This window comes from Dromaius novaehollandiae, chromosome 2 (assembly GCF_036370855.1).
Source record: "Dromaius novaehollandiae isolate bDroNov1 chromosome 2, bDroNov1.hap1, whole genome shotgun sequence".
Classification (NCBI taxonomy): domain Eukaryota; kingdom Metazoa; phylum Chordata; class Aves; order Casuariiformes; family Dromaiidae; genus Dromaius; species Dromaius novaehollandiae.
The window spans coordinates 1,730,219-1,751,314 of NC_088099.1; the positions used below are offsets into that span (position 1 = coordinate 1,730,219).

Sequence of the window (21,096 nt, forward strand, 5' to 3'; positions counted from 1 at the left end):
CTGGGGAGTCCTGTACTGCCCTGCAGGACCACACCGAGGTCGCGCAAAGACAGCGATCTGTCCTGCTGTTCCTAATTTCCCCTGGCTTGTGTTCCTCCCCGACGTGCGGTCACGCTCCCCGGCACCAGCCCGTCTTTGCTCTCTGTGCTGATGGCTGCCCGCTCTCCTCCTTTCGCAGCCGTCCTCACCTCCAGGGTTAGTAGCACAAACACCTTTTCTGGCTTTTCTTTTCCACCCTGAGAGAATTTAGACCAAATCTCTCCATCCTTTCCCTGTTTGAGTGCAGTGTGCCTCTTCCTCACTCGTTGACCTACGGGTCTAAGCAAGCCACGTTGGCTTCTTCCATCTCATCCGAGATGCTTCGCTGACCTGGCGCCTCCCTCGTGCCGGGCGCTTTGCTGGGGAGAGCTCCACAGGCTCTTAGCTTGTCTCGTTTACGGTACGGGTGAGCTTCACGTCGTCAGTCCGTTGATCGTTTCACGTGGTTGCTCATTCTTGTTGCTTTTCTCAAAATCTTTGGCCGGCCCCTTTCAGTGGTGAGCTGCCGGGTGGTTCGAGGTGCGCCTGGCCTCACTTCTGTAGGGACGGGAGTACTTGCCCCAAGGTCTCTGAGGTGGTCTCCCATCTTCCCACATCAAAAACATGCTGGAGAGAGAGGGCTGTTGGCTACACCTGCGTTAAGAGGTTAAGTGACCCGGTGCCGATCCAGCTAGCAGATGAGCAGGTGCTTATTGGGTGGTTGCTTTGAAATGGGTGACAGCGGCGCGTCTTTCTGCAGGCAAACCCAGTGGGATCCTCCGACTTGGGACAGTCCCGGGGACGATGCCAGCCTTGAGCACGAAGCGGAGATGGACCTGGGGACCCCGACGTACGATGAGAACCCGATGAAGGTGAGCCCGGCGTCACCGCGCGCGTCCTTCTGGCCAGCCGGATGGAGGGGGTGATAGAGGGACGGCCATGATCTGAAATAAGCCCTAAAGGCTGGATCGACCATTCGGCCATTGGCTTTTTGTGCCTCAGGGGTGGTAAAGGATTAATGGAGTTGTTCTCTTGGCACAGAGAAGTATCCGATGCTTTCTGCGGCGTGCGAGGGTTCCCCGGAGGTCTGTACTCCCCACTCTGCCTGGCAGCCGCTTTGGAGGAGCTGCTCCTCGTCGCTGCCCGCGTTTCCCCAGCGTAGCTCCGCTGGCGGAAAGAGCTGGGCAGAGCCCTCCGTGCCACCTCCGCCTCCTCGGCCTTGCGGGACGCGGTGACCCGCGCCGGGTTGGGAAAGACCCTCGCACCCCTTGGGTACTCTGGATGTCCCACGCGTGCCCTGCCTGCGTCCCCCTTCGGTTCGCGGGCCCTCGGGAAGCCGCCAGCACGAAAGGGAGCTGAAAACCCCGTCGCTGCGGATGCTCCTGAGCACACCTGCATCTGGGGATTTCTGCGGCTCGTTGCACTTTTTTTGAGTGGCCTTTGGGGATGCTTTCGGTCGCACGCAGGCAGTTTCCAGCCCAAAGATACTAATTAGGCCCAAAGCCTAGAGATACTTCGGAGGAGCCCTCGGAAGAGGCTGTTGGGCTGGGAATAAGGATAAGAACAAGGATTGCTGAAGTTGCAATCTCATTCCTCAGATTTTCATTTTTTCCCCCCCCCATTCTGCACCTTTTCCGAGAGAAATGAGGGTCTAACGCGACGGCGTCAGGCGTCTCGCCGTGATAGATGACGGCTGGGGCAGCTCCGGGCTCGTGCGGGCTGCCGAGCCGCGGCAGGCAAGGCGCTCGCTCGGCTTCAGCCCTGGGGGGGCCAATTCGTAGCCCCTCGGTAGCTGCGAGGCACTTTCCTTTTTGCAGCCATCCCCGTTGCGATCTTTCCTTGCGGGAGCAATGTCTAGCTCTGCTCCTCGAAACAGCCCTGCTCGCGTGCCGGCGCTGCGCGGGGAGCTCAGCTGCTCCCCATTAGCAGCTGTTTGATGTAGGTACCCGGGACGGGCGGCTTTGATGTGCGGCCAGCGGAGACGAGCGTGAGTGCTAATTCCCCGCGCCCGGCAGAGCTCGCGACAATAAAACCGCGGCGCGGACGTGTTGCTGGCGCCCGGCGTTGCTCGAGGGCTGGAGCGGGAGGAGACGGCTGGGAACCGCGGGGCCCGACGCCTCGCTCTTCCAGCGACCGCCTTCTCCGTGGCCTCGTGTGCCCCCACGGCGGGCAGAGAGGGACCTGAAAAGCGGCGCTTGGTAAATCAGACAAATTTTCTAATGTCGTTTTTTTCTTTCCCCCCTTCCCTCCTCCCCTCCAGTCTTCCAAAAAGCCCAAAACGGCGGAAGCAGACACGTCGAGCGAGCTAGCGAAGAAAAGCAAAGAGGTGTTCAGGAAAGAAGTGAGTGTCCCCGGGGCTGGATGGGGGTGGCCGAGTGGTGGGGCTCAGCGCTGCCGTGGGGCTCGCCTTGGTGGCGGCCCCCTCAAAGCCACCGAGCTTTCGGGGCTCCGCCGGGGCGCCCGGTGGGCTCGGGCCACCGGTGCAGCCCACGCCGACATGTCTCGCCTCCTCCGCAGATGTCGCAGTTCATCGTGCAGTGCCTGAACCCCTACCGCAAGCCCGACTGCAAGGTGGGGAGGATCACCACCACCGAGGACTTCAAACACTTGGCGCGCAAGGTAGGACGCCCCGGCGCAGCGCCTCGCCTCCCCTCCCGCTCGCGTCCTCCGGGGCCGGCTCGGCCTTGGTGGTGGGGTCATGCCATGCCCTGACACGGAGATGTCCCTTCCCTGTCCTTCCCGTCTCCTTTGACGCTGAGGGGGAGAAAAAAGCGGTGTTTCTGAAGCGTCTGCTCAAATGAATGTGCCGGGAGAGGCAATAGCCAAGTGTCACCTCGCGCGTGGGGCAGAAATCCCTGCTGGCACGTGGCCAGGACCTCAGCCCATGGTGGCAGTGTGATGGCCAGAACCTCAGCCCCGGGTGACTTGTGTGGTGGCCAGGACCTCGGCCCATGTGGCGAGCCAGCCTGGTGGCGAGGATCTTGGCCCATGGTGACAGTGCAGTGGTCAGGACCTTGGCCTGTGGTGGCCAGTGCGGTAGTGAGGACCTCGGCCCATGGTGGCCAACACCTCGGCCCATGGTGGCCAGTACCTCAGCCCGTGGTGGCCAGGACCTCAGCCCATGGTGGCGGTGTGGTGGCCAGGACCTTGGCCCTTGGTGGCTAGGACCTCACCCCATGGTGGCTGGTGTGGTGTCCAGGACCTTGTCATGCAATGGCTGGCACAGTAGCCAGGACCTTGGCCTGCAGTGGCCAGGACCTCGGCCTGCAGTGGCTGGCGTGGCGGCCAGGACCTCAGCCCATGGTGGCTGGCGTGGTGGCCAGGACCTCGGCCCGCGGTGGCCAGGCCCTCAGCCCATGGTGGTGGCGCAGTGACCAGGACCTTGGCCCTTGGTGGCCAGGACCTTGGCCCACAGCGGCCAGCGTGGTGGCCAGGACCTCGGCCTGTGGTGGCCAGGACCTCGGCCCGTGGTGGCCAACTCGGTGGCCAGGCCAGGTCCTGACCTCGCTCTCCCCTCGCAGCTCACTCACGGCGTCATGAACAAGGAGCTGAAGTACTGCAAGAACCCCGAGGACCTGGAGTGCAACGAGAACGTCAAGCACAAAACCAAGGAGTACATCAAGAAGTACATGCAGAAGTTTGGGGCCATCTACAAACCCAAAGAGGACACGGACTTGGAGTGACCCCCCCGTGCCGGCCGCTCGCCGCTTGGGTGAGGACCGAGCCCCGGGGGGGCCCATCCCGCCCCGCGCCCCGGCCCCCGCCGCCGGCACTCTCGCCGTAGACGCCAACCTGTGAATTTTTCCGGCGCCGCGGCCGGCTGCCGAAGGAGCGGGGCGGGCGGCGGGGAGCCCCCCCGGCCCCGGCGGTGCTGTTCGGCGCGCTCGCCCCCGCGCCCCCCCCTCGCCTCCCCCGGATCTGTATTATATTTTAACGTATATGTGAATATATTGATAACTTCTTTTTGTTCCGTTTTTTTTTTTTTTTTCCCGCTTTTAGCCCAACACGTGCCGATATCACGGGAACACTTTGTAAGGATAGTTTCGGTTTTCTGTTTTTTTTTTTTCCCCCTCCGTTTTTTTGTTTCGTTCTGCAAGGTTTAATCTGTTATCATGTAAATATTCAGGAACAGGCTGCCCCTGGATTTCCGGCAGGCCTCGTGCTATGTTGATAAGATTGATTTTACTGCTTAAATCATTTTACTTTATCCAATTTTTACTGAACTTTTTATGTAAAAAAAATTAAAAAAAAAAAATAAAATGAAATCGAGACCGTACCCGGCCGGGGAAGCGCTTGGGGCAGCGCCGGAGGATGGCGGGGGGGGGAGCGTGGGGCCGGGCCGCACCGCGAGGGCTGCGAAGGGGGTGGTAGGAGAGGTGTGCGCACACCATCCCACGCCTGTGCGTACAGGCGCCTGGCTGCATGTGGCACATATGGGCACGTGCATATGTGCCGGCACATATATATGTGTGCACGCAGGCACACACGTGCCTGGGGCATGCAATGTGCCTATATGTGCTTGCAAATGCAATGCATGCACACGTATGCACACGCACGCCTATGGTGGCATGTATAAGTGCAAGCCTGGTGCATGCATGCACTTGCATATATATATATATATATGTATATGTATATGTGTGTGTGTATATGCACATACACATGCCCGTGGCACAGCCATGTGTGCCCATACGTGTCCCTGTGCCTGCATGCGTAGGAGCACGTGGCTGCATACGTGTTCCTGCGTAGGGGATGTGTATATATGAATAAAATCTGTGCACACACATGCACAAATGCCACGTATGTGCATACACATAAGTGCTTGCATATATATATATGTGTGTGTGTGTGTGTGAGGGCTGCAGCCTGCACACGTACGGGCATGTGCGTGCACGCAGGACGGTGCCTGCAGCGCTGCGGGTGCACCCGGGGCCGGGGGGACATGGGGCACCCGAGCGAGACCCCGCGCCCCGGACAAACCACTCAGGCCATGGCACATCTGGCTGTTTAATGCCCCCCCCAAACCCCTAAAAAAGTACAAAATTGGCGTAAAAAAACAAGCGAGGGCGGCGCGGCGGGCTCAGACGAGGGAGCTGGCATCGGCGGGGGCGGCCAGGCGCTCGGCGGCGTCGCGGCGGCCGATGGCGGCCAGGGCCTGGCCCAGCGCCTCCACGGTGGCACCGTCGGCGGCCGCCCAGGCGGCGAGGAGGGTGCGGGCGGGCGCCCGGCCCCGGGCGAAGGTGCCCACGGCCTCGGCCTCGTAGCCCAGGCGGGCGGCCAGCGCGCGCCAGTCGCCGCCGGGGCCGCCGCTCTCCAGCAGCCGCTCGAGCTCCTCGCGCCGCGCCGGCGCCAGCGCGCTGTAGGGCTGCCCCTCGGGCCGGGGCGCTGCGGGGGCACGGGGGTGCCCGTGGGACGGGGTCCCACCGACCGCCCCGCTGGGAGCCCCCCGGGGGCCCGGCCTCGTCCCGGGGCTCCTCAACCCCATGCAGATGCTCCCTGGGACATGGGTGCTCCCCAACCCCTTCCAGATACTCCCCAGGACACGGGTGCTCCTCAGGACATGGATGCTCCCTGGGATGTGGGTGCTCCCCAGTCCCAACCAGATGCTCTCCAGAACATGGGTGATTCCCCAACCCCATGTAGATGCTCCCCAGGACATGGGTGCTCTCCAACCCCATCCAGATGCTCCTCAGGACATTGGTGCTCCCCAACCCCATGCAGATGTTCCCCAGGACATGGGTGCTCCTCAGGACATGGGTGCTCCCCAACCCCATGCAGATGCTCCCCGGGACATGGGTGATCCCCAACCCCTTCCAGACACTCCCCAGGACATGGGTGCTCCCCGGGACATGGGTGCTTCCCGACCCCATCCAGATGCTCCCCAGGACATGGGTGCTCCTCAGGACATGGATGCTCCCTGGGACGTGGGTGCTCCCCAATCCCAACCAGATGTTCTCCAGGACATGGGTGCCCCCAGGACTAAGGTGCCCCCAGGACTCAGGTACTCCCCAAGGTGCCCCTGGGACACGGGTGCTCCCCAACCCCATGCAGATGCTCCACAGGACATGGGTGCTCCCCGGGACACGGTTGTTCCCCAACCCCATCCAGACGCTCCCCCGGATATGGGTGCTCCCTGGGCACAGGTGCTCCCCAACCCCATCCAGATGCTCCCCAGGACATGGGTGCTCCCTGGGACATGGGTGCTCCCCAACCCCATCCAGGTGCTCCCTGGGACATGGGTGCCCCCGGGATACGGGTGCTCCCCAACCCCATGCAGATGCTCCCTGGGACATAGGTGCTCCCTAACCCCATCCAGATACCCTCCCGGGATATGGGTGTTGCCCAGGACATGGGTGCTCCCCAAACCCATCTAGATGCTCCCCAGGACATGGGTGATCCCGAACCCCATGCAGATACTCCCTGGGACATGGGTGCTCCTCAGGACATGGGTGCTCCCTGGGACATGGGTGCTCTCCAACCCCATGCAGACGCTCCCCAGGAGATGGGTGCTCCCCCACCCTATCCAGATGCTCCCCAGGACATGGGTGCCCCCAGGACTCAGGTGCTCCCCAAGGTGCCCCAGGGACATGGGTGCTCCCCAACCCCATCCACATGCTCCCCAGGACATGGGTGCTCCCTGGGACATGGGTGTTGCCTGGGACATGGGTGCTCCCCAACCCCATCCAGATGCTTCCCCAGACATGGGTGTTTCTAGGGCATGGGTTCTCCCTGACCCCAGGTGCTCTGCAGGACATGGGTGTTACCCAAGACACAGATGCTCCCCGGACACGGGTGCTCCCTAACCCTGTCCAGATGCTCCCCAAGGCATAGGTGTCCCCTGGGCATTGGGTGCCCCTCAACCCGTCCAGATGCTCCCCGGGCCATGGGTGCACCCCAATGCCATCCCCATGCTCCCCATGACTTGAGTGCTCCCCACCCGGGTCTGGACACCCCCTCTCCCCCCGAAACGGGCGCCGGAGCCCAGGCTCACCCTTGCTGAGCTGGTGGGGCTCCTGCAGGCTGTGGGTGTCGAGGAAGACGCCGCTGTCGCTGTGCAGCTTCTCGCCCTCGGGCGCCGTCCCCAGCTCCCCGGCCCGCGCTTTGGCCAGCTGCTGCTTCTGCTTGCAGGTGTGCCAGCTGCGGGGACAGCGCCGTCACCGCGCCGCCCGGACGCCTGGGCCCCGCGCCAGCCCCGTCGGGGCGCACCTACCACTTGAAGGCCACGTAGGCCAGGAGCCCCACCACCACGGCGGCCAGGATGGAGCAGTAGACGGGGATGATGTTGTTGCCGGCGTCCTCGGGCGCCGGCGGCGCGAACTCGGAGGCGGCGGCGGAGGCGTTGGGCGCCGCGTCGGGCGCCGCCGCCGCCTCCTTGCGCGGGTGGCCCTGGGCGCGCTTGAGGATCTGCAGCTCCTTATCTGCGAGGAGGCGCCCGGCGGCGTGAGGGCGGGCCACGGTCGCCGGGGCCTCGGCTTCCCCGCCCGCCGCCGCTTACCCATGCAGAGGGTGTCGGAGCGGGGGCCGCAGGGCCGCAGCGTCACCTCGCCGGGGCCGCAGCCCGGCCGGCAGGGCCGGCACGGCGCCTCGGCGCTCCGCTCCTCCGAGAAGAAACCCGCCGGGCACGGCCGGCACTCGGCGTCGCCCGCCGGGCCGCAGGGCCGCGCCGCTCCCTGCCCGGGGCCGCAGGGGCTGCACGGGGCGCAGGGGGCTCCCGGCAGCGCGTAGTGGCCCGGGGCGCAGCGCCCGGCGCACACCGCGTCCCCGCGGGCCGTGCAGGCCCGGGCCACCGCCGCGCACGCCGTGCAGGGCCGGCAGCGCTCCGCCGCGCTGCTCACCGCCGAGAAGGTCTCGTCTGCCGCGCGGGGGGCGAAACACAGCCTGAGCGAGGCACTTCCTCATATATACATACATTTTTTTCCTCTCTCTCTGTATTTTTTCTATATATCTATGCACACATTTTTAATGTATATATTTTTTTCTATATATAGATAAACACATTTCTTATATATATATTTTTTCTCTATATATGTTTTTCTCTATATATACACACATTTTTTCTCTCTCTATATATTTTTACGTATATATACACACATTTTTCCATATATATATATATTTATGTATATATACACACATTTTCTATATATATATATTTTCTATATATATATATGTTTTTATGTATATATACACACATTTTTAATATATATTTTTTCTATATATTTTTTATGTATATATACACACATTTTTAAAAAATATATATTTTCTCTCTATATATATATTTATGTATATATACACACATTTTTAATATATATATATTTTTTTCTCTCTCTATATATATATGTATATATACACACATTTTATATATATATATATTTTCTCTCTATATATATATGTATATATACACACATTTTATATATATATATATTTTCTCTCTCTATATATATATTTATGTATATATACACACATTTTTAATATATATATATATTTTTTCTCTATATATATATATTTTATATATATATACACACATTTTTAATATATATATATATTTTCTCTCTCTCTATATATATTTTATATATATATACACACATTTTTAATATATATATATATTTTCTCTCTCTATATATATATTTTATATATATATACACACATTTTTAATATATATATATTTTCTATATATATATATTTATATATATATTTTCTATATATATATATATTTATATATATACACATTATATATATATATATTTTATATATATATATATTTTTTTTTTTTTTTGGGGGGGGGGGGCTGTTTCGCACTCACTGTCGCGGCAGGGCTCGCACTGGGTGTCCCCGGGGCCGCAGGGCACGGCGACGCCGAAGCCGGGCGGACAGGGCGCGCAGCAGTCGCCGGCCGCCGTGTAGGTGCCGCTGGGGCACGCGGGGCTCCGCGCCGGCACCTGCGGGACGAGACGGGCGTCGGCGGGGGGCTTGGGGGGGGGGGGATGCTCTGACCCCCCCCTTTCCCCCAGCGGGGCTCCCTGCCTCAGTTTCCCCCCCCCGCCGCCGTCGCTGAGGCGTCTCGGAAAGCTCCCCGCCCCCCCCCCCCCCCCCGAGCCCCGCTGGCGCCGGCGAACATCTGCCCAACAGCTGGACGGGCCTCCAGCTGCAGAGATGGGGAAACTGAGGCACGGGGCAGCTGAGCGGGGGGGGGGACGGGACCACAGCATGGGATGCGGCGTACGGCCATGCACCCCCAAAGTGCAAAAAAGCCCCCTTCTCCCCCCAAAAGCCCCCCCCACCCAGGGAGGCCTTTGCAACCCGCCCCCCCGGCCGTGCCCGGCCCTCGGCGGCCGATCGGGTTTCAGTGACTTCATCCCGGGGCGGCTCAGCTGGCCGCAGCCTTTAACCCCCCCCCCCCCCAAATTCCCCCCCCCCCCCCGGCCCCGAACAAAAGCATTAATTGGCACCAGGCAGCTGGAGGCGCTTAATGAGCAGCAGGCGACGGCTCTGCCCCAGCGGCCGGGCAACCCCCCCCCCCCCAAAAGTGCGGCCCCCCCCCCCCCCAAGCACTGGGGAAACTGAGGCACGGTGCATCCCCCGCCGAGCACCGGGGAAACTGAGGCAGGGTCGCCCTCACGCTCCAAAACGCCGGGAATGGGGGAAAAAATAGATAAAAGGGGCAAAAAGGGAGCGGCGAGGGCGGCCGGGCCTGCGGACGAGCCCGGGCCGCGGAGCAGCATCCCGGGGGGGCCCCCCCGCCCCTCGCCCCCTTCTTCCGCAGGGAAAATGCCCCTGAAATCCCGACTAATAGGAATGCAAAAAATAATAATAATAATAATAAAAAAAGCAGGCATGCCACGCTAATTACCTCCCCGGGAAACGGGGGGATAAATGCAGCTTTTATACGGTCTGACCGCATAATTACAGAGCCCGGCTGCATAAAAAATGTTAATTCCAGCCCGGGAAAAATGTGTTCCGCATTAATCCCGACGGGAAAGCCGCTGGGAAGCAGCAGCGGGGCGCTCCGGTCGCCCCCCGAGGGTGGTGGTGGGGGGGGGGGCGGGCGGCGGCAGCGGGGCGCCCCCAAACAGCACCCTGGGGTGGTGGGGGGGGGAAGGGGGCTGGTTCCCCCCCCCCCGGCCCGCACTGACCTGCGCGGGGCAGAGCTGCAGCACGACGAGGAGGCAGAGCGCGGCGCGGCCCCGCCGCATGTCGGAGCCGGCGGCGGGACGCGAACCCGCGGCCCTGCCGTCCGCGCGGGGGGCGCCCGGCGGCGCGGAGCGGCTCGGCTCCGCTCGGCCCCTCTCGGCTCGGTTCGGCTCCTCTCGGCCCAGTTCGGCTCCGCTCGGCTCCGCTCGGCTCAGTTCGGCTCCGCTCGGCTCGGTTCGGCTCCGCTCGGCTCCGCTCGGCTCGGTTCGGCTCCGCTCGGCCCGGTTCGGCCCCACTCGGCTCGTTTCGGCCCGGTTCGGCCCCGCTCCGCCGCGCTGCTCCGGGCTCGGTTCGGCTCGGCGCCGCTCGGTCCCGCAGCGCAGCCGGGCGCGGCTCGCTCCGGCCCGGCAGGGGCGGGGCGCCGCCGCCATTGGCTGCGGGCGGCAGGGAGGGGGCGGGGCCCCGCGAAGCCACGCCCCCTCCCCCCCCCCGGCCTCGGTTCGGTTCGGGTTGGGTCGGTTCGGTTCGGGTTGGGTCGGTTTGGTTCACACCGGATCACATCGGCTCGGATCAGACCGGCCCGGTTCAGACGGGATCCATTCGGATCGGATCAGTTTGGAGCCGATCGGATCGGTTCGGATCGGATCGGTTCCGTTGGCTTCGGTTCAGACGGGACCAGTGCGGTCCGGTTCGGATCGGATCGGTTCAGTGCCGTTCCAGCCAGACCGGTTCCGTCCCGGTCAGCTTGGACCAGGCTGGATCGGATCAGTTCAGTTTGGTTTACACTGGGTCAAATCAGGCTGGATCGGGTCGGTTCCGGCCAGCTCGGATCGGTGTGGGCCGGATCAGATCACACGGCTTCAGTTTGCTTTGCTTCGGATCGGTTCCGATCGGTTCGGATGGGATTGGACCCATCCAGCTGGGTCCAGACGGGATCAGCAGGGACTGGCCCAAAGCAGTCTGCTTTGGTTCAGATTGGGTCAATCCTGACCGGATTGGTTCAGACCAGATGCTTCATTCTGCTTCGGTTCCGTTCGGATCACATCAGATCAGATTCGTTCGGATCAGATCGGATCAGTTCCGTCCCGCCTGCACTGCTTCGGTTCGGATTAGCTCAGGTAGTTTCGGAGCGGAGCAAATGGATTCAGTTTGGGTCAGATCGGGTCAATTCACATCAGATTGGTTTGTTTCGGATCGGGTTCAGATTGGTTCAGATTGGATCGGATCGGATCAGCTTGGTTCAGATCGGATCGGGTCAGATTGGTTCACATTGGTTCTAGCCACATCGGTGTGGTTCAGATTGGGTTGAATTGCTGCAGTTTGGTTCAGATCGGGTCAATTCACATCAGATTGGTTTGGTTCAGATCGGATTGGATCAGATCAGCTTGGTTCGGATCGGATCGGGTTCAGATTGGTTCGGGTTGGTTCTAGCCACATCGGTGCGGTTCAGATTGGGTTGAATTGCAGCAGTTTGGTTCAGCTCGGGCCAATTCAGATCAGATTGGTTTGGTTCGTATCGGATCGGGTTCAGATTGGATCAGATTGGGTTCAGATTGGTTCGGGTTGGTTCTAGCCACATCAGTGCGGTTCAGATCGGGTTGAACTGCTGCAGTTTGGTTCAGATTGGGCCAATTCAGGTCAGACTGGTTTGGTTCGGATCAGATTGGATCGGATCAGCTTGATTCGGATCAGGTCAGATTGGTTCACACTGGTTCTAGCCACATCAGTGCGGTTCAGATCGGGTTGAACTGCTGCGGTTTGGCTCAGATTGGGCCAATTCAGGTCAGACTGGTTTGGTTCACACGGGTTTGGATCGGAGCGGTTCGGATGGGGCTGGATCGGTTCGGATGGGGCTGGATCAGTTCGGACCGGGCTGGATCCATCCGCATCGCTTTGCACCGGGGGATGCGTGCCGCCCCGGGGGCCCCGGCGTCCCGGCCGCCCCTCTCCCCACACCGCCCCTCTCCGCGGGGCGCCCGGGATCAAAGGGGCTCCGGGGGGGGGGGCGGATCCGAGCGCGGCCCCCGCCACCTCCGCTGCATTTTATGGCCCTCTCAAGCCCCGCGGCGTTGCAGCTCGCCTCCGGCCCCCGTCCGCGCTCGGCCCCCCGGGTTGCAACCCCCGCGCGTACCAACCCCCCCGTTTTTTGCCCCAAAGAGGCAGCAGGCGCCCGGGATGAGCGGGGGCACCTTTATTTGCCGCGGGCGCGGTGCGGGGCCGGGCGCGGGGCTCCTACCAGCCGCGCGCGGGGTGCCAGAGTGCCACGACCGTGCCCTGCGCGTGCACGTAGTAGACGGGGTGCATGGCGGCCGTGGCGCAGGCCTGCGGGCGGCAGAGGCGGCGGCGTCAGCGCGGCGCGGGGGGCACGGCGTGGGGGGCACGGTGTGGGGGCACGGTGGGGTGCAGGGTGCACGGGGTGCATGATGTGGGTGCACGGAGCAGGTACATGGCGGGGTGCACGGTGGGGTGCACAGCGGGGTGCAGCTCATGGCAGGGTGCAGGGCATGGCAGGGTGCATGGTGGGGTGCAGGGTGCATGGTGGGGTGCGTGGCACGGGGTGCACGGTGTGGGTGCACGGAGCAGGTACATGGCGGGGTGCACGGTGCCAACGCATGGTGGGGTGCACGGTGTGGGTGCACGGTGCGGGTGCATGGTGGGGTGCACGGTGCATGGCACGGGGTGCACGGTGCAGGTGCATGGCAGGGTGCATGGCAGGGTGCAGGGCATGGCCAGGTGCAGGGCAGGGTGCGGAGCAGGGTGCATGGCAGGGTGCATGGCGGGGTGCAGGGTGCATGGCACGGGGTGCACGGTGCGGGTGCATGGTGGGGTGCAGGGTGCATGGCACGGGGTGCACGGTGCGGGTGCACGGTGCCGGTGTGTGGTGGGGTGCACGGCGGGGTGCACAGTGGGGTGCAGGGCAGGGTGCACGGTGCCGGTGCGTGGTGGGGTGCAGGGTGCATGGCACGGGGTGCACGGTGCGGGTGCACGGTGCCGGTGCGTGGTGGGGTGCACGGCGGGGTGCACAGTGGGGTGCAGGGCAGGGTGCACGGTGCCGGTGCGTGGTGGGGTGCAGGGTGCATGGCACGGGGTGCATGGCGGGGTGCAGGGCGCGCAGCACCGTGCCCGGCCGCGGCACCTACTCACGTGGAAGGGGACGAGCGCCAGGACGCTGCCGACGGGGAAGCGGCCGAAGTCGAGCGGGCCGGCGGCGGGCTCCAGCTGCCCGTGCTCCTGCGTCAGCCCCACCAGCCTGCCCACGGCACCCGTCAGCACCCCGCCAGCACCCCGCCGCCGACCCCGGCGCCCCGGCGCTCACCTGAGCTCGGGGTGACCCTCGACGGCGGCGAAGGCGGCGGGCGGGCGGCCCTGGCCGTGGAGGCTCAGCGCAGCCCAGCCGCAGTCCACCAGCAGCTGGTTGCGGTGCCGGTAGTGACCCACGACGCGGGTGAGCACCCGCAGCGCCACGTCCTCCAGCCGGCAGCTGCCCAGCAGCGTCTGCTGCAGGTCTGCGCGGGGGGCGGAGGTGGTGGTGGGGACGTGCGTGGCCCCCCCCGAGCCCCCCCGGCCCCACGCCGCCCGCCGCGCTCACCGTAGAAGAGGTAGTTGCCCGGGTGCAGCTCGGTGAGTGCCGCCATCTCCGGCACCGGGTGGCTGCAGGACGGCGTGGAGCCCACGCTGGCCTGGGCGCAGGGCACGCCGGCCTGTCGCAGCCTGCGGGGACACCGGGACCCCCCCCCCGGCCGGGGTGGGGGGGGTAGCTGTGTTTGGGGCCGCTCGGCACCCGCGGGAGCCCCGGGTGCCAGATGTGGGGCGTGGGAACCGCTGGGATTGGGATGCGGGAACCGCCGGGCAATGGGGCGCGGGACCCATCAGGGTTGGGGGGGCTCGTCTGCACTGGGGCGGCCCCCAGGACCCCGGTTTGGGGCTGCTCTGCACCCATGGGATCCCGGTGTCCCAGAAGTGGGGCGCGGGAAGCACCAGGGTCAGGGTGCGGGGACCTGCCGGGGTTCAGGGCATGGGAACCGCTGGGATTCGGGGCGCGGGAGCCTCTGGGGTTTGGGGCATGGAGACCTCTGGGATTCGGGGTGCAGGAACCACTGGAATTTGGGGCATGGGAACCGCCTGGGTTTGGGCACAGGAACCTCTGGGATTCAGGCTGCGGGAAGCACCGGGATTTGGGGCGCAGGAACGTCTGGGGTTTGGGGCATGGGAACTGCTGGGATTCGGGGTGTGGGAACCTCTGGGGCTTGGGACATGGGAACCTCTGGGCTTTGGGGTGCGGGAACTGCCTGGGTTGGGGCACAGGAACCTCTGGGATTCAGGGCATGGAAACCTCTGGGATTCGGGTTGTGGGAACCTCAGGGATTCCGGGCGTGGGAACCTCTGGGGTTCAGGGCACAGGAACCGCTGGGATTCGGGGCATGGGAACCTCTGGGATTTGGAGCATGGAAACCTCTGGGATTCGGGGCATGGGAACCACTGGAATTTGGGGCACAGGAACCGATGGGGTTTGGGCACAGGAACCACTGGGATTTGGGGTGTGGGAACCTCTAGGGTTTGGGGCGTGGGAACTGCTGGGATTTGGGGCATGGGAACCGCCTGGGTTTGGGCACAGGAACCTCTGGGATTCAGGCTGCGGGAAGCACCGGGATTTGGGGCGCAGGAACATTTGGGGTTTGGGGCATGGGAACTGCTGGGATTCAGGGCACAGGAACCACTGGGGCTTGGGGCATGGGAAACACTGGGATTTGGGGTGCGGGAACTGCCTGGGTTGGGGCACAGGAACCTCTGGGATTCGGCGCATGGAAGCCTCTGGGATTCGGGGTGTGGGAACCTCAGGGATTTGGGGCATGGAAACCTCTGGGATTTGGGGTGTGGGAACCTCAGGGATTTGGGGCATGGGAACCTGTGGGTTTGGGGCACAGGAACCTCTGGGATTTGGGGCATGGAAACCTCTGGGATTCAGGGTGTGGGAACCTCAGGGATTTGGGGCATGGGAACCTGTGGGTTTGGGGCGCAGGAACCTCTGGGATTTGGGGTGTGGGAACCTCCGGGGTTTGTGGCACGGGAACCTCTGGGATTCGGGGCATGGGAACCTCTGGGATTCGGGGTGCAGGACCCTCTGGGGTTGGGGTGCAGGGCCCCGGGGGGGGCTGGGGCAGCGGGGGCGGGCGGGCGGCGGGGGCCCGTCGCCGCCGAGCCTGCGGAGCAGCAGCCTTGCGAAACCCAAGCCGAGCCCGTAAATAACAGCGCGGCGGAGGCCCGAGGAATGCCGCCGGATTCCTGGCCCCCGGCCCGCGCTCCCCGCCCCGCGCCTCGCCTCGCTGCCCCACGCCCGGCCCCCCGGGGAAACTGAGGCACAGCGGCTGGGGCGGGGTGGGGGGGCCACTGCTCCGGGCCCTCGTGTTGCCACGGGGGGGGACACAGAGGCTTGGGGACCCCCCCAGTGCCTCCGTCCCACAGCTCGGCTGCAGCGCGGACGGTGGCGGGGCGGGCGACGGCGCTATCCAGATGTGCCAGGCAGCATCCAGATGTGCCGGGTGCCGTGCAGATGTGCCAGGCCTGTGCTGAAGTCAGAGGCTGCGTCGCGCGGAAAAAGAAAAAGGGGGGGGGGGGGGAAAACGGACCTGCTCCGCTTCCCAAGCGGATGCGAAACAGCCGTCCCCAATTCACTTGGGGACACCGATGGTGGCAGCGCCCGGGGCCAAACGGGGCCGGGAAGCGGCTGATTTGCATTTACAGCCTGCGAAGCGGCGCACTTCAAGGGCTGCCGGGGTTTCGCTGGGGGGGTCAGGGTTTATTGGGGGGGGGGAACGGGCTCGGTGCTGCGTGGTCCTTCCCGCCGCTGGGGTGGGCATCACCCGGCCGCTGAGCACATCCCGGCGGTGACACCCCCCCAAAAATGGAAATTCCCCTTAACTCTGCCCATCACCGCTGCACTGATCTCCCAGCGTCATGTTTTGGGGCAGGATGAGGAGAAGCGTGACGTGGCCCCGGGTGGCCTTGGTCATGTCCCTTAACCCAACCGGGACCAGCCTGAGCCCCATCGTGAGCATGGCAGGGTGCTTGTCACCCATGGTGGGGTCTCCCAAAATGTCCCCCCCCCGCCCCAGCGCCACGGAGCACTCACGTGGCCACGAAGTCGAGCATGGCGGTGGTGGTGGCACGGGCGATGGCCTGGACCTCGGGGACGCTGCCGCAGTGGTAGGTGTCCCCGCAGTGGGCGTAGACCCCCACCAGAGCCACCTCGGCGGGCGCCTCCTCTGCAATGGCCCGCGCCAGCTCCAGGGCGCCGGGGTCGGTGGGCCGCACGCCGGCTGCGAGGTGGGCGGTGGGGGGGGAAACGGGCGCTGGGGCTCAAATATCCCCCGTTGGTGGCAATGTTGGGGTTGGGGGACATGGGGAACCTTCTCTATGGGGCATCCTTGCAGGGGGTGGGTGAAAAATGGGGTTTGGGGGCTTGAATGACCCGTGTTGGCTGAGATGTTGAGGTTGAAGGCCATGGGGCACCTTCTCCACAGAGCATCCTTGCAGTGGAGGGGTGAAACACGGTTTTGGGGACACAAATGACCCATGAGATGGGTCATGATCCATAAGCTCCTGAGATGCTGGAGTTGGGGTGGTGTGGGCCTCTCTCTCCCCCCCCCCAGGGAGGATTCTTGCGGGGCAGGGGTGTGTGTGTGAAAAACAGGCTTTGGGGACCCAAGTGCTGCGTGTTCGCTGAGATGTTGGGGTTGGATGACATGGGACACCTTCCCTGTGGAACATCCTTGCAGGAGATGGGAGAATTTTGGGACTGGACCAACCCATGTAGGTGGAGATGCTGGGGCTGTGGTTTTTGGAGTTGGGGGTTTGTGGGACATCTCTCCCCCCCCCAATGGAGCATCCCTGCAGGAGGTGGGTGAAAAATTGGATTTGGGGACTTAAATGCCCCACATTGGCCGAGATGCTGGGGTTGGAGGACATGGTACACCTTCCTGGTGGAGCATCCTTGCAGAGAAGGGATGAAAAAGGAGGGTTTTGGGGCTCGAATGCCCCACGTTGGCCAAGATGCTGGGGCTGGAGAACAAGGGGGACCTTCACTGCAGAGCATCCTTGCAGAAGAGGGGTGAAAAAGGAGGGTTTTGGGGCTCGAATGCCCCACGTTGGCCAAGATGCTGGGGTTGGAGAACAAGGGACACCTTCTCTACAGAGCATCCTTGCAGAAGAGGGGTGAAAAAGGAGGGTTTGGGGGCTTGAATGCCCCATGTTGGGGGCTTGAATGCCCCATGTTGGCTGAGATGTTGGGTTGGAGGCCATGGGACACCTTCTCTACAGAGCATCCTTGCAGAAGAGGGGTGAAAAAGGGGGGTTTGGGGACTTGAATGCCCTACGCTGGCTGAGATGTTGGGTTGGAGGCCATGGGACACCTTCTCTACAGAGCATCCTTGAAGTGGCGAGATGAAACACGGGGTTCGGTGGGGCTCAGCGGACCCACACGGGTACCAGGCGCCCCTACCTCTGCCGTTGCCGCAGTCGAGCTTGAGCCAGACGAGCCAGCGCTTGCCGGGGGCCAACGGGCGCCGGCGCAGGAGGGCCAGGCCCTGGGGGCTGTCGAGCAGCACCTGGAAGGCCTCGAGGCGCTGGGCCAGCGCCGCGCACTCCTCCAGGCGGGCGGCGGGCAGCGGGTAGGCGTAGAGGATGTCGTCGAAGCCGCCGGCGGCGAAGAAGCGCGCCTCGGCCAGCGTGGAGACCGCGATGCCCCGGCGCGTGCCGCCGGTGGCCAGCGCTGCGCCTTCCCTGCGGGATGGGGGTGAGCGGGATGCGGCGGGATGCGGCGGGATGCGGTGGGATGGGGGACGAGGGGGCGGGATGGGGGGCACTCACAGCGTCTTGTGGGTCTTGACGTGGGGCCGCAGGCGGACGCCCAGGGCCCGGCAGCGCTCCAGCATGCGCTCGGCGTTGCGCCGCGCCGTGGCCTCCGACACGGCCAGGGCCGGCGTGGGCAGCTCCTCCAGGCGCCGGCCCAGCCACGCGCTGCCCTGCCGGGGCGGGGGGACGCGGGGATGGCGCTGGGCAGCGGGGACTGGGGACTGCGCCCTGCCCTGCGCCCTGCATGCACGTTGCCCTGCACCCAGCGATGCACCCAGCAGTGCGCCCGGTGCTGCTCCCAGCCCTGCTCCCTGCTCCCTGCCCTGCTCCCTGCTCCCTGCCCTGCTCCCTGTTCACAGCCCTGCTCCCTGCTCCCTGCCCTGCTCCCTGTTCACAGCCCTGCTCCCTGCTCCCAGCCCTGCTCCTAGCCCTGCTCCGTGTTCCCTGCCCTGCTCCCAGCTCCCAGCCCTGATCCCAGCTCCCAGCCCTGTTCCCTGCCCTGCTCCCTGCTCCCAGCCCTGTTCCCTGCTCCCAGTTCCCTGCTCCCAGCCCTGCTCCCAGCTCCCAGCCCTGCTCCCAGCCCTGCTCCCTGCTCCCTGCCCTGTTCCCAGCCCTGCTGTTTCCAGCCCTGCTCCCAGCCCTGTTCCCAGCCCTGCTCCCAGCCTTGCTCCCTGCTCTGCTCCCTGCCCTGTTCCCAGCTCCCTGCCCTGCTCCCAGCCCTGCTCCCAGCTCCCTGCCCTGTTCCCAGCCCTGCTGTTTCCAGCCCTGTTCCCAGCCCTGCTCCCAGCCCTGTTCCCAGCCCTACTCCCTGCTCCCAGCCCTGCTCCCTCCTCACAGCTCCCTGCCCTGCTCCCAGCCCTGCTCCCTGCTCCCTGTTCCCAGCCCTGCTCCCTTCCCTGCTCCCTGCTCCCAGCTCTGTTCCCAGCCCTGCTCCCTGCTCCCAGCCCTGCTCCCAGCTCCCAGCCCTGCTCCCAGCCCTGCTCCCTGCTCCCAGCCCTGCTCCAGCCCTGCTCCCTGCTCCCAGCCCTGTTCCCAGCCTTGCTCCCTGCTCTGCTCCCAGCCCTGCTCCCAGCCCTGCTCCCAGCTCCCTGCCCTGTTCCCAGCCCTGCTGTTTCCAGCCCTGTTCCCAGCCCTGCTCCCAGCCCTGCTCCCTGCTCCCAGCCCTGCTCCAGCCCTGCTCCCTGCTCCCAGCCCTGTTCCCAGCCTTGCTCCCTGCTCTGCTCCCAGCCCTGTTCCCTGCCCTGCTCCCTGCTCCCAGCCCTGCTCCCAGCCCTGTTCCCTGCTCCCAGTTCTGTTCCCAGCCCTGCTCCCAGCCCTGCTCCCAGCCCTGTTCCCTGCTCCCAGCCCTGCTCCCAGCCCTGCTCCCTGCTCCCAGCCCTGCTCCCAGCTCCCAGCCCTGCTCCCAGCTCCCAGCCTTGCTCCCTGCTCTGCTCCCTGCTCTGCTCCCAGCCCTGCTCCCAGCTCCCAGCCCTGTTCCCAGCCCTGCTCCCAGCGCTGTTCCCTGCTCCCAGTCCTGTTCCCAGCCCTGCTCCCAGCCCTGCTCCCTTCCCTGCTCCCAGCTCCCAGCCCTGCTCCCTGCTCCCAGCCCTGTTCCCAGCCCTGCTCCCTGCTCTGCTCCCAGCCCTGTTCCCAGCCCTGCTCCCCTCTCCCAGCCCTGCTGCCGTCCCTGCTCCCAGCCCTGTTCCCAGCCAGCACCGGCTTCGCGTCGATGGCAGGTGCCTCAGTTTCCCTGCCGCCTCCTGCAGCAGCCGCCGTCACCGACGCCCCGGGTGCAGGTCCCAGGGCCCCCGGGGCCCCCGGCCCTCCGCTGCCCGCTCCGTCCATCCCTCCGTCCATCCCTCCGTCCATCCGTCCGTCCGTCCGTCCGCGGCGTCTCCGGCAGCTTGCCGCTGCGCCGGGCTCCGCGGCCCCTCTGGCCGCCGGCCGGGAGCGGGGCCGGCACGGGGCAGCCGTCGGCGCCACGTGACGCCCGGGCACCCGGAGCCCGGTGTCCCCAGCCGGGGACAGAGGGCACGAGCGGCCGCGGGGCCCCCGGCGGCGCATGGGGCGGGTGAGGACACGGGTCGGGGCGGCACGGAGGGAGCCTGCCAGCTCCCGCGGGCAGCGGGCCGGAGAGCCGGTCGGGATGCGACCCCTTGCTCCCGTGCGGACCGGGGCACGGAGGCATCTGGGGGGGCCCGGGGGAGGATCGCACCTCGGAGGGCTTGCGGAGGCCCTGCTGAGACCCGCCGCGCTCGTGACACGTGGGCACGCCGCTGCCAAGAGCCGAGCCCGCCCCCGCGCTCGGGACACGCGGGCGCAGGGCTGCCAAGAGCCGAGCCCCCCCCCGCGCCCGTGACACGTGGGTGCAGGGCTGCCAGCACCCCCTCCGCGTCCACGACACGTGGGCACGCGGCTGCCAAGAGCCGAGGCCCACCCCGCTCGTGACACGTGGGTAACCAGCTGCTGAGGCCCCCCGCGCTCGTGACACGTGGGTGCAGCGCTGCCAAGAGCCGAGCTCCCCCCGTGCTCGAGACATGTGGGTGCCGGGCTGCCAAGAGCTGAGGCCCAGCCCGCTCGTGACACGTGGGGACCCAGGGCTGAGACCCCCCCCCATGCTCGTGACATGTGGGTGCAGCGCTGCCAAGAGCTGAGGCCCAGCCCGCTCGTGACACGTGGGGACCCAGGGCTGAGACCCCCCCATGCTCGTGACATGTGGGTGCAGCGCTACCAAGAGCTGAGGCCCAGCCCACTCGTGACATGTGGGGACCCAGGGCTGAGATCCCCCATGCTCGTGACATGTGGGTGCAGCGCTGCCAAGAGCTGAGGCCCACCCTGCTCGTGACACGTTGGGCCATGGCGGCTGAGACCCTCCATGCTCGTGACATGTGGGTGCAGCGTTGCCAAGAGCTGAGGCCCAGCCCGCTCGTGACACGTGGGGACCCAGGGCTGAGACCCCCCCATGCTCGTGACATGTGGGTGCAGCGCTGCCAAGAGCTGAGGCCCACCCTGCTCGTGACACGTGGGGCCATGGCGGCTGAGACCCCCCATGCTCGTGACACGTGGGGCCACGGCGGCTGAGACCCCCCGTTCTCGTGACATGTGCGAACACGGCTGCTGAGA

The 21,096-nt window shown here is 64.4% G+C and overlaps 3 protein-coding genes across 3 annotated transcripts in view; 1 reads left to right on the forward strand and 2 right to left on the reverse strand.

Annotated features, from left to right (window-relative positions):
• The window catches only part of SETD2 (SET domain containing 2, histone lysine methyltransferase), a 66,076-nt gene extending 61,782 nt beyond the window's left edge, over positions 1-4,294 (forward strand). The window contains exons 18-21 of the mRNA XM_064505629.1: positions 779-890; positions 2,279-2,359; positions 2,536-2,637; positions 3,540-4,294. Of these exons, the coding sequence (XP_064361699.1) occupies positions 779-890; positions 2,279-2,359; positions 2,536-2,637; positions 3,540-3,701 (457 nt within the window). The 3' untranslated portion in view covers positions 3,702-4,294. The remainder of the gene's footprint in view (positions 1-778; positions 891-2,278; positions 2,360-2,535; positions 2,638-3,539) is intronic.
• A 712-nt stretch (positions 4,295-5,006) lies between these two features.
• Positions 5,007-10,205, reverse strand: LOC135327663 (tumor necrosis factor receptor superfamily member 16-like). Its single transcript, XM_064508058.1, has 6 exons — positions 10,146-10,205; positions 8,816-8,951; positions 7,511-7,867; positions 7,226-7,433; positions 7,007-7,152; positions 5,007-5,400 (listed from the first exon to the last, which is right to left on the reverse strand). Exons 1-6 carry the CDS (start codon positions 10,203-10,205, stop codon positions 5,096-5,098), a joined length of 1,212 nt encoding a protein of 403 aa, XP_064364128.1. The 3' UTR covers positions 5,007-5,095.
• Positions 10,206-10,790: 585 nt separating this feature from the next.
• Positions 10,791-19,958, reverse strand: LOC135327413 (D-serine dehydratase-like). The gene is made up of 8 exons (XM_064505636.1): positions 19,690-19,958; positions 18,010-18,164; positions 17,642-17,922; positions 16,274-16,460; positions 13,733-13,854; positions 13,460-13,649; positions 13,288-13,393; positions 10,791-12,465 (listed from the first exon to the last, which is right to left on the reverse strand). The coding sequence occupies exons 1-8, from the start codon at positions 19,840-19,842 to the stop codon at positions 12,376-12,378; spliced, it is 1,284 nt and encodes a 427-aa protein (XP_064361706.1). The 5' UTR covers positions 19,843-19,958; the 3' UTR covers positions 10,791-12,375.
• Between the last annotated feature and the right edge of the window lie 1,138 nt (positions 19,959-21,096).

What these genes read in the sequence shown, in the direction of transcription:
- LOC135327663 (XM_064508058.1), bottom strand. Translation starts at nt 10,205, where the DNA reads ATGCGGCGGGGCCGCGCCGCGCTCTGCCTCCTCGTCGTGCTGCAGCTC. An exon ending in TGCAGCTCTGCCCCGCGCAG is followed by an intron (nt 8,952 to 10,145) that starts GTCAGTGCGGGC and finishes CTCGTCCCGCAG; the next exon opens with GTGCCGGCGCGGAGCCCCGC. An exon ending in CTCCGACACCCTCTGCATGG is followed by an intron (nt 7,434 to 7,510) that starts GTAAGCGGCGGC and finishes GCCTCCTCGCAG; the next exon opens with ATAAGGAGCTGCAGATCCTC.
- LOC135327413 (XM_064505636.1), bottom strand. Translation starts at nt 19,842, where the DNA reads ATGGACGGAGGGATGGACGGAGGGATGGACGGAGCGGGCAGCGGAGGG. An exon ending in GAGGGTCACCCCGAGCTCAG is followed by an intron (nt 13,394 to 13,459) that starts GTGAGCGCCGGG and finishes TGCCGTGGGCAG; the next exon opens with GCTGGTGGGGCTGACGCAGG. An exon ending in TGGCGCTCGTCCCCTTCCAC is followed by an intron (nt 12,466 to 13,287) that starts GTGAGTAGGTGC and finishes TGCCGCCCGCAG; the next exon opens with GCCTGCGCCACGGCCGCCAT.